Source organism: Bombina bombina, chromosome 3 (assembly GCF_027579735.1).
Source record: "Bombina bombina isolate aBomBom1 chromosome 3, aBomBom1.pri, whole genome shotgun sequence".
Taxonomy (NCBI): Eukaryota; Metazoa; Chordata; class Amphibia; order Anura; family Bombinatoridae; genus Bombina; species Bombina bombina.
The window spans coordinates 659,213,773-659,226,172 of NC_069501.1; the positions used below are offsets into that span (position 1 = coordinate 659,213,773).

General features: G+C 40.2%; 1 protein-coding gene across 1 annotated transcript in view; it reads right to left on the reverse strand.

Moving 5' to 3' along the window:
* Window positions 1–12,400, reverse strand: part of TRIM37 (tripartite motif containing 37) — a 1,136,753-nt gene that overhangs the window by 976,049 nt on the left and 148,304 nt on the right. Inside the window, exon 7 of the mRNA XM_053707386.1 lies at window positions 9,269–9,392. Within this exon, the coding sequence (XP_053563361.1) occupies window positions 9,269–9,392 (124 nt within the window). The remainder of the gene's footprint in view (window positions 1–9,268; window positions 9,393–12,400) is intronic.

The window sequence follows — 12,400 nt, forward strand, 5'->3', positions numbered from 1 at the left end:
CGAGTAAAAATATAAAATTAAATTGCACACTTATAATATCCATCATTAAAATGAAAAATACCCTCGACTGCCACAAGATGGCGCCAGACATCAGATAATCCTGCAGAACCGGATGTAAAAAAATACAGTGAATTTTTTAACTGTAAAATAACTGTATTCTAGTGACTTCACTAAGAATAAATAACCAAGCCATGGAAAATAAATAAACATTTATGAACTTTTCTGAACAGGTACAGAAAATTATGACCTATGAGCAGTACATATAAAGCAATATCCTGGTCTCATGATGGAGCTAGCGAAAATGCCCGAAACCAACCTGTAGCAGGAAGATTAACCCTGCCACCACCAGACACTAAGACCATAAGGGAAAAGTGCTTCAGAATACTCTCAGTAAGGACACCGAGATTAATGCTGCGCAGCTTGCGGCCGTGTCTGCATGCAGCTTAAATACAAACAGAGACTGCATTACCTTAATGTCGCACTGGGGGTCTATACAGAACCTCCCTCAAGGTGCCGCAACAGAAAAGAGCTCCAAGAGAACAGCCCGTGGTGGGAAGCGCAGCTGAAGTGCGTACCGCCACGGAAAAGAAACAATGGCGCCAAAAGGGCAAATGGTGCGTCTTGCAAGTACCATCCCTAAGCTTAGAGAATATCAGGCAAATAAATAAAAACCTTTCCTGTGAACTTGCTCTCCCAAGTCTATATAGAGCAAGGCGCTGAGCTAACAGTGTGCATAGAGATTGCCACCATGGAGCTCCCCGTCCTGCAAAACCCACAGACAAACTGAAAGAGAAATCTAAACACAAATAGCTGTAAACTCCTCTACACAAGAACGGAGGTGTCGCCGAGCCCGAATATTAGTTAGGCACAAAAGTTAGTCACAGTTAAAATGGCGTCAAAGGCCATATTCAACATACAGACCATGCTGTACATTTAACAAGGATAGTACTTAAAAAATGGACCCGATAGTCAAGCCACATATAACCCTTGCATAAAGGGATCATGAAAACTGTTTGTGTACTCTTTATGCAGGGAAAACACATAATGGAATCCGATCCTTCCCTTAATGTTAGTAAACCCCTCTAACCATCGTTAAAAGTACCATGCAGGAGGTATCACTAACGCAATTATGATGTACATTCCCAAAACACCCTAAAGCCTGGGTCATAACATGTACATAAGACCCTTCAGAAGGAATTAAAAGCGGCGCCATCCCTCACACTGGTTAAAAACCACGTAACTGCTCAGCCGCAACATCTCAACTAGAAGATATGTATTAAATATATGAACCCCTCATGAGGGTAGCAGGTCCCACCAGGTCCCTGTTTTTAATATTTTTCCCAGTCCTCCATCATATTTCCTTGTCCCAAGAAATATATATAAAGGACTTACCCTTTGGGATCTTCAGCTGTGGAGAAGTCACAGCAACTCAAAATGTGTCAGCCTCATCTGGTCGCTGACAGGGACCTGAAGGTAAAAGAAAAAGCAGAGTAACCAACCCTGGCTTTCTATAATAGGGGTAGCAACAATGTTCGAAGTAAAGCAAAAGCCACCATTAATCATACTAAAGAGATTGACATGGACACAGCATAGTCCCAATCCTTGCTTGTAGGGAAAGCACCCTCTAAAGGATTAAATATCTTCAGACACCATCGTCGCACATCCTCCCATCAAAGAGGCAAAGAGAATGACTGGCGGTTAAGGGTAAGGGAAAAGACACTTAACAGCTCTGATGGGGTGCATTGAGTGGTCCTTTAATAAAAAGAAAAAACGCTACAGATGATGCTTCTAACTGCTTAAACATTCTTTTCTTGGAAAAAAATAAATAAATGTTTAAATTCCACTCAGAAAATAAAGATGTTAGAATTTTGCAGTGACTGCTCTGTCTGTTGTATTAAGATCGGTAACAATTATTCTTTCTACACTTGCATTTTTTTTTTTAAATGACAGTTTCAGGAATGGGAAAAAATGCAAAACAAACAAGCCTCTAGCAACCAGAAGCAACAAAAAAATGAGACTGAAATAATGTGAAAAAACTGGCGCCAAGTATGACGCCCACTTTTTTTGGCGCCAAAAACGACGCCCGCATTTTTTGGTGCAAAAAAAGTCTAACACACATGCGTCAAAAATGACGCAACCACGTGAAAACTTCCGGCGTCAACTATGGCGCCGGAAATGACGAAATTTTGCGCCAAAAAAGGTTGCGCCAAAAATGACGCAATAAATTGTAGCATTTTCTGCCCCCGCGAGCCTAACAGCCCGCAAGGAAAAAAGTCAATTTGAAATTTTTAAGCTAAGAAAAAATATTTATTCATATGCATTTTCCAAAAAAATGAAACACAGTCTGAAGGAATACTGATTATCCTGAATCAAGGCAAATATAAGTTTATAGACATATATTTTGAACTTTACATATAAAGTGCCCAACCATAGCTTTGAGTGGCATAAATAGAAATAAGATTTACTTACCCCAAGACACTCATCTACATATAGTAGATAGCCAAACCAGTACTGAAACGAGAATCAGTAGAGGTAATGGTATATAAGAGTATATCGTCGACCTGGAAAGGGAGGTAGGAGAAGAAATCTCTACGACCGATAACAGAGAACCTATGAAATAGATCCCCTAGAGGAAGACCATGGTATTCAAATAGGCAATACTCCCTTCACATCCCTCTGACATTCACTGCACTCAGAGGAAAACCGGGCTTCAGCCTGCTGCGAAGCGCATATCAACGTAGAAATCTAGCACAAACTTACTTCACCACCTCCATGGGAGGCAAAGTTTGTAAAACTGAATTGTGGGTGTGGTGAGGGGTGTATTTATAGGCATTTTGAGGTTTGGGAAACTTTGCCCCTCCTGGTAGGAATGTATATCCCATACGTCACTAGCTCATGGACTCTTGCTAATTACATGAAAGAAAACTCAGTTTGAGCGAAGCCTAAGTCTACACTGCTTTACTTCCAATAGCAGGTTAAGACCTGCAAAGAGCAGAAACGTTAGGTGCACAGCTTAGAAAAGGAGGTGCCCTAAAGAGTTCTAGGAAGGTGCCAATCTGTCAAATCAATACAAAAAATGTGATGGGGGGGGGGGGGTTTACAAACAATCCTATCCATATGGATTAATTTTTAATATCCATTACAATTTCCAGTTGTATTTTTTTTCTTCATTATTTATCGTTTTATATTTTTCATAATGAGAATGTCTTCATTTTTGTGAGGTAAGAATATGAACAGGTTTGTTATTCACCATCAAAAAATATTTAAGAGTAATTTTTAAATATCTATTATCAAAATTATATGTTTTCTAAAGGGACGCTTGGATACTTATACGCCCTAGAAGCTTGAATCTAACTATCTGATTGAACATTGTATAATAATCCTCCCCACGGCTTACTGCAGTTAGCTGCACTGCATAAAGTTTTTTCATTCAGCGTGCATAGATCTCAACTATATCATGTCCAGACAGTAACTGTAGGTTGTTGAACGCTTATGACTTTACATACATGGCTCCCCCTATAACTACCTCTTGTCATCTTTTTGTTTATTGTAATGTTTTCTACTACTTTATTGTTTTATCATTCTTTCACTGTGTTTTTTGCATTTGATACACCTGTTTTTTTTCTATGATGGAGAATACCATTAATAAAGTTGTTTTGTATAATTATAAAAAAACAAAATTTATGCTTACCTTGTAAATTTCTTTCTTTCCGGACATGGAGAGTCCACAACGACATTACGATTACTAGTGGGATATTCAACTCCTGGCCAGCAGGAGGAGGCAAAAAGGAGGAACAACAATTTCCTGATTAATGTTTCAATCCAAAACCACCTTAGGGAGAAACCTCAATTTAGTACGAAGGACCGCATAATCAGTAAAGGTAGGGGGAAACCACACTGCAGAGCTGGAAGCTCAGACACTCTGCGAGCAGAAGAAATGTCAACAGGAAACAAAACCTTCCAGGATAACAGTTTTATATCAACAATATGCATAGGTTTAAACGAAGCCTTGCTGCAGAACTTTAAGAACTAAATTAAGGCTCCATGGGGAGCAACAGGTTTAAACACAGGCCTGTACAAAGGCTTGGACATCTGGTAGGTCTGCCAGACGTTTGTGCAAAACTATTATATAGTTCTGACCGATAAATCCTTATCCAGTCCATTCTGAAGAAAAGACAAAATACGGGGAATCCTCACCCGGCTCCAGGAGAAGCCCTTAGATTCACACCAATAAAGATATTTACGCCATATCTTATGGAAAATCTTGCGAGTAACCAGTTTTCGAGCCCGAATCATTGTTTCATTGACCGCTTCAGAAAAAACACGTTTAGAGTGTTAGCTTCAGAGAATCTAGGTTTGGATGGAGGAAAGGACCCTGAAGTAGAAGGTCTTTCATCTGAGTTAACCTCCAAGGAGGTAGAGATGACATTCTCACTAGATCCACGAACCAGATCCTGTGAGGCCATGCAGGAGTTATTAGTATCACCGATGCTCTCTCCTGTTTGATACGAGCAATGACTCGTGGAAGTAAAGCAAATGGAGGAAACAGATAAGCCAGAGAAAACCTCCAAGGAACCGCTAGAGCATCTATCAGAACGGCCTGAGGATCTCTTGACCTTGAACCGTAATTTGGAACCTTGGCGTTTTGGCGGGACGCCATCAGATCCAACTCTGGAACACCCCACTTGAGGGATATCTGACAGAACACTTCCGGATTGAGAGCCCACTCCCTGGGATGAAAGGTCTGTCTGCTCAGAAAATCTGCTTCCCAGTTGTCCACTCCTGGAATGTGGATGGCTTCCGCCCACTGTAGAATGCGAGTCATCTGCTTCATGGCTAAGGAACTCCGAGTCCCTCCCTGGTGGTTGATGTAAGCCACTTAGTTGATGATGTCCGATTGGAATCTTATAAACCAGACCAACAACAGTTGATGCCACGCTGACAGGGAATTAACGATAGCTCTCAAATCCAAGATGTTTATGGAAAAAGAGTACTCTTCCCCAGACCACAGGGCCTGAGTCCTTAGAGGGCCTTAAACAACTCCCCAGCCTGGTGTCCGTAGTCACAATTTCCCAGGAAGGTCTCAGAAAGCAAGTGCCCCGAGACAGATATTCCAGTGACACCCACCACAAGAGAGAGTCTCTTGTTAGAGGGTCCAGTTTTATCATCTGAGATAAGTCTGTATGATTGCCGTTCCATTGAGGGAGCATATGAAGTTGCAGCAGTCGTAGATGGAACTGAGCAAAAGGAATGATATCCAAGACACCATCAGACCGATCACCTCCATGCATTGAGCCACAGATGGACAAAAGGCAGACTGGAGAGAAAGGCAGGAAGCAAAAATGTTGGTTTTTCTGACCTCTGTAAGGAAAATCTTCACGGACAGGGAATATATTATAGTCCCTAGGAAACACACCTTGGAAGATGGAAGAAGAGAACTTTTTTCAAAATTCACCTTCCACTCATGGGAAGCCAGAAAAGACAACAACATCTCTGTATGAGATTGGTCTAGTTGAAAAGATGATGCCTGAACCAAGATGTTGTCTAGATAAGGCACCTAAGAAAACCCCTGGGATCTGATCTCAGCCAATAGTGCCCCCAGAACCTTTGTGAATATTCTGTGCTTGTCCAGAAAGGCAAACCTCAAATATTGATGGTGTTCCCTGTGAATGGGAACATGAAGGTATGTGTCCTTCAGGTCTATGGTCATCATAAACTGACCTTCCTGTACCAAAGGAAGAATGAAACTAATAGTTTCCATCTTGAAGTATGGAACCCTGAGGAATTTGTTGAGACACTTGAGGTCTAGAATGGGCCGAAAAGGACCCTCCTTTTTGGGAACCAGAAATAGATTTGAATAGAATCCTAGACCCATTCTGTTAGAGAGACAGAAACCATAAATCCCAGAAAGTATAGGTCTTTTACACAGTTTAAGAAGGCCTCCTTTATTTGGTTTGAGGATAGTCTTGACAGGAGAAATCTGCCCCTTGGAGGGCAAGACTTAAATCCAATTCTGTAACGCTGGGATACTATGTCCACCGCCCAAGGGTCTGGGACATCGCGTATCCAGGCTTAACGAAACAGAGAAAGCCTGCCCCCCACCTCATCCACACTGGAATCGGGGGCGGAAGCTTTATGCTGATTTAGAGTCAGCAGAAGGCTTCTTGTTTTGTTTTCCATTGTTCCAGGGTTGGTTGAATTTCCAAGAAGATCTGGGTTGATCTGGTTTTGAAGAGGAAGAGGATGACTTTTTTAGAAGTCTGGCGAGCTCTAGGTCTATTCTTCTTGTCCTGAGGTAGGAAAGATCACTTTCCACCTTTAATTTCTGAAATGATCTCCACCAGACCAGGCCCAAACAGAGTCTTTCCCTTGTAAGGTAAAGCCAAAAGCTTGGCCTTAGAAGAGACATCAGCCAACCAAGATTTTAACCACAGAGCCCTGCGGGCTAGTACAGTGAAGCTAGACATCTTAGCTCCCAGACGAATTATCTGCATATTGGCATCACAGAAAAAGGTATTGGCTAATTTGAGAGAGTTGATCCTACCTTGGATCTCCTTTACTGTAGTTTCCGCTGTAGTAAGATCAGACATTGCAACGCAACAATAAGATGCAGCTCCCGCAACCAAAGCAATACCCACTGCTGGTAGCCACTGTGACCCTTGATGGATGTACATCTTTTTTAAGTAAGCCTCTAGCTTCTTGTTCATTGGATCCTTACAAGAGCAACTATCCTCTATAGGAATGGTAGTTATCTTAGCAAGAGTAGAAATAGCTCCTCCTACTTTAGGAACCGTGCCAATGAGTCACGAATAGAGTCAGCAACAGGAAACATCTTCTTAAAAACAGGGGAAGGGGAAAAAGGAACCACTGGCTTATCCCATTCATGAGCAATAATTTCAGACATCTTCCTTGGGACAGGAAAAACATCCTCAGAAGATGGGGAATCATAAACTCTATCCAATTTAGAAGTCTTTGTGGGGTTGACAGCAACCGAAGGTTCAGAGTCATCTAAAGTAGCTAAAACCTCATTCAATAGTAACCTGAGGTGTTCCAGCTTAAATCTAAAGTTAACCTCTTCAGTTTCCGAAGATTTTTCTGCTAAAGTGTTAGAGTCTGAGATCTCACCTTCAAAACCTACTGAAGTATGCTCCTCATCAGACATCTGAGAAAGATTGGTGAATGCAGTCCTAGAGTCAGAAGCCTTACTATCAGGCAGATGTTTAGATTTTCTCTTACGCTTACCAGAAGAGAAAGCTGACAAAGCCACTGTTACTGCAGAAGAAATCTGTGCAGCAAAATCCCCAGGTAAATAACACCTCCAGGTGGTTGAGAGGGCACAGAAGGCACAGTATGAGAAACAACTAAGGTTTGGGACGTTTGAGGAGAAAGCTGAGGCATACCATGCACAGCATTATCCTGAGAGACAATTGGCTCAGTCAGAAGGGAGTAATTTATCTTTAAATTTTAAGGTTTTAGCTAAGCAAGAGGAACAAAATTGCATAGGAAGAACAATCTGGGCCTCTAAACATAATAAACATTTATCCACAGAGATGGACTGATTCTGTTCAGAGTCCATGCTATGGAGTAAAAGTCCCACTAGTAAAAATAAAATTATTAAGTAAGAAAAAAAATTTAAATTTACCAAATTAATTAGAGAGTAGAAAAATAAAAATAAACATTAAAGTCGTTATTGAACAAAAAAAAAACAAGATTGCCTGATGCTCATACCAGCCAAGAGGGACACCCCACTAGTAAGAGGGGGGAAAAAACGGAACTCCTAGTAGAGATTTTCTCTACTCTTAGACGATCCGGGTAAAAGATAGACTTGGGAACCTATACTATGGAACCGCTGTACATAACAATGCAAGCTGGAAATCCTCTGTTCTGAAGTAAAAGATCGCTATCGATCTCAACCGGAAGTGCGGGTCACGTGAGCGGGCCCAATATAAACTGCGCAATTATTCATCAGTGAAAAAAATGTGCGAAAATGTCTAACCGTTTAAAAAACGTCTTTCTCATGTTAAGTATTAAAAAAGCCCTCAGTTATCCAGGCTATTAAAAGTAAAATACAAACTCCCATCATAGAAGTAAAAAGGATATATTTATTATTAACCTCTTACATCCCTTAGCCAAGATGCCTTTGCATACTGTAATAAGTGCCATACCGTTTTAAGTAGTGTCCCCAATATGAATCCTTAAACTATCAGGATTATTATGTCCCAGAAATTATCTGAAAATGAGGATTAACCTCTTAAGTGCTGTAGCCTTCCTGTACATAGAAGGCAAAGGCACTTACCTTAGATCCTTGCATGATAGATGCTGATCCTCAGGTGTGGCAGGTACAACACTCCCTTGTCATGGACCTGTAGGAAAAGAAAGAACAGAGTAACCAACTCTGGCTTTCTACAAAGGGGTAGCAAAGTGTTAAAAGTAAAGGAAAAAAAATCTTCCTCGCTGCCTTTTAACTGCTAAAAGCCACCACTACTCTTACTCAAGAGATTGACATGGACACAGCTAGACACCAATCCTTGCTTGCAGGGAAAAGTACCCATAAAAGGATTAAAATCTTTAGACACCAACTCCACACAACCTCCATTGACAGAGGCAAAGAGAATGACTGGGGGTTATGGGTAAGGCAGTCACACTAAAAAGCTTTGCTGGGGTGCTCTTTGCCTCCTCCTGCTGGCCAGGAGTTGAATATCCCACTAGTAATTGTAATGATGTTGTGGACTCTCCATGTCTTAGGTAAGAAATGTATATTTTTTTTGTATATTTATACGAATTAAGAGTGCCGATTTCCCTTAAATACAGAGACTAATATATCTCTAATCTCTTTATATGACTTTAATAATTGTTTTAAGGGTCTAAACCTATTAATGCTCATATAATATAATATTGGTGCTGCTGTATTAACACTAGTTGCAATCATCACATAGTTTTGAAATGCAAAATGTAATGTCACCGCAAGGATTTGGTGTATTAATGTTGGAAGGGAGTGCACATGGATAACTTGCGTATACTAGTGAGGTCACACATACAGGAAACGTTTTCAACTTCACTGTGACAGATTTTGCAAATTAAACTATAATTAAACTATAATGCAAAAAATACTCCTGGACAAATTTCTACTGTACTATATACTAACAGTTTCACAAAGCAAACAAATATATGATCAACAGAAGACATATGGAAAAAAAGGAAAATATGCATACACTATCATTCTTTTATAATATATACATACTGAAACCAATCATATTATCAAACTTACCCATTAGTGTGATGAGTTTGTTTTTAAGCTGAGTATCAAGTCGCGCAATCATCATCTCGACTGCGTTGCGTATTTCTCGAACACGCTCGTCCTTAGCACCACGGACAGCCTCTACATTTCTTTCCTAAAGAAAATGCAGTTCTTGTTAATTTGACACATATGATAATTTAGGTTTCTTCTGATCACATTTAAAGGGGCACTGAAGTAAAAATTTAACTTTTAGGATTCAGGAAGAGAGTGCAATTTTAATCAACTTTCTAATTTATACCTATTATTAATTTGAATCATGAAAGAAAAAAAGTTTGGTTTCATATCTCATGCCTAGTAATCCAGTCCTAAAACCATAAATAATAAGAAAAAACATAATTTATGTAAGAACTTACCTGATAAATTCATTTCTTTCATATTAGCAAGAGTCCATGAGCTAGTGACGTATGGGATATACATTTCTACCAGGAGGGGCAAAGTTTCCCAAACCTCAAAATGCCTATAAATACACCCCTCACCACACCCACAAATCAGTTTAACGTATAGCCAAGAAGTGGGGTGATAAGAAAAAAGTGCGAAAGCATAAAAAATAAGGAATTGGAATAATTGTGCTTTATACAAAAAAATCATAACCACCACAAAAAAGGGTGGGCCTCATGGACTCTTGCTAATATGAAAGAAATGAATTTATCAGGTAAGTTCTTACATAAATTATGTTTTCTTTCATGTAATTAGCAAGAGTCCATGAGCTAGTGACGTATGGGATAATGACTACCCAAGATGTGGATCTTCCACGCAAGAGTCACTAGAGAGGGAGGGATAAAATAAAGACAGCCAATTCCGCTGAAAAAAATCCACACCCAAAATAAAGTTTAAATCTTATAATGAAAAAAACTGAAATTATAAGCAGAAGAATCAAACTGAAACAGCTGCCTGAAGTACTTTTCTACCAAAAACTGCTTCAGAAGAAGAAAACACATCAAAATGGTAGAATTTAGTAAAAGTATGCAAAGAAGACCAAGTGGCTGCTTTGCAAATCTGATCAACTGAAGCTTCATTCCTAAACGCCCAGGAAGTAGAAACTGACCTAGTAGAATGAGCTGTAATCCTTTGAGGCGGAGTTTTACCCGACTCGACATAAGCATGATGAATCAAAGATTTTAACCAAGATGCCAAAGAAATGGCAGAAGCCTTCTGACCTTTCCTAGAACCGGAAAAGATAACAAATAGACTAGAAGTCTTTCGGAAATCCTTAGTAGCTTCAACATAATATTTCAAAGCTCTAACTACATCCAAAGAATGCAACGACTTTTCCTTAGAATTCTTAGGATTAGGACACAATGAAGGAACCACAATTTCTCTACTAATGTTGTTAGAATTCACAACCTTAGGTAAAAATTTAAAAGAAGTTCGCAACACCGCCTTATCCTGATGAAAAATGAGAAAAGGAGACTCACAAGAAAGAGCAGATAATTCAGAAACTCTTCTAGCAGAAGAGATGGACAAAAGAAACAAAACTTTCCAAGAAAGTAATTTAATGTCCAGTGAATGCATAGGTTCAAACGGAGGAGCTTGAAGAGCCCCCAGAACCAAATTCAAACTCCAAGGAGGAGAAATTGACTTAATAACAGGTTTTATACGAGCCAAAGCTTGTAAAAAATGAATATCAGGAAGACTAGCAATCTTTCTGTGAAAAAGAACAGAAAGAGCAGAGATTTGTCCTTTCAAGGAACTTGCAGACAAACCTTTATCCAAACCATCCTGAAGAAACTGTAAAATTCTAGGAATTCTAAAAGAATGCCAAGAAAAATGATGAGAAAAACACCAAGAAATGTAAATCTTCCAGACTCGATAATATATCTTCCTAGATACAGTTTTACGAGCCTGTAACATAGTATTAATCACAGAGTCAGAGAAACCTCTATGACTGAGAATCAAGCGTTCAATCTCCATACCTTCAAATTTAAGGATTTGAGATCCTGATGGAAAAAAGGACCTTGCGATAGAAGGTCTGGTCTTAACGGAAGAGTCCACGGTTGGCAAGTGGCCATCCGGACAAGATCCGCATACCAAAACCTGTGAGGCCATGCTGGAGCCACCAGCAGAACAAACGAGCACTCCTTTAGAATCTTGGAAATCACTCTTGGAAGAAGAACTAGAGGCGGAAAGATATAGGCAGAATGATACTTCCAAGGAAGTGACAATGCATCCACTGCCTCCGCTTGAGGATCCCTGGATCTGGACAGATACCTGGGAAGCTTCTTGTTTAGATGAGAGGCCATCAGATCTATTTCTGGAAGTCCCCACATTTGAACAATCTGAAGAAATACCTCTGGGTGAAGAGACCATTCGCCCGGATGTAACGTTTGGAGACTGAGATAATCCGCTTCCCAATTGTCTATACCTGGGATATGAACCGCAGAGATTAGACAGGAGCTGGATTCCGCCCATACCAGTATTCGAGATACTTCTTTCATAGCCCGAGGACTGTGAGTCCCTCCTTGATGATTGACATATGCCACGGTTGTGACATTGTCCGTCTGAAAACAAATGAACGACTCTCTCTTTAGAAGAGGCCATGACTGAAGAGCTCTGAAAATTGCACAGAGTTCCAAAATGTTGATTGGTAATCTCACCTCCTGAGAATCCCAAACCCCTTGTGCTGTCAGAGACCCCCAAACAGCTCCCCAACCTGTCAGACTTGCATCTGTTGAAATCACAGTCCAGGTCGGAAGAACAAAAGAAGCCCCCTGAACTAAACAATGGTGGTCTGTCCACCACGTCAGAGAGTGTCGTACAATCGGTTTTAAAGATATTAATTAAGATATCTTTGTATAATCCCTGCACCACTGGTTCAGCATACAGAGCTGAAGAGGTCGCATGTGAAAACGAGCAAAGGGGATCGCGTCTGATGCAGCAGTCATAAGACCTAGAATTTCCATGCATAAGGCTACCGAAGGGAATGATTGAGACTGAAGGTTTCGACAAGCTGAAACAAATTTTAGACGTCTCTTGTCTGTCAGAGACAGAGTCATGGACACTGAATCTATCTGGAAACCTAAAAAGGTTACCCTTGTCTGAGGAATCAATGAACTTTTTGGTAAATTGATCCTCCAACCATGTTCTAGATGAAACAATACAAGT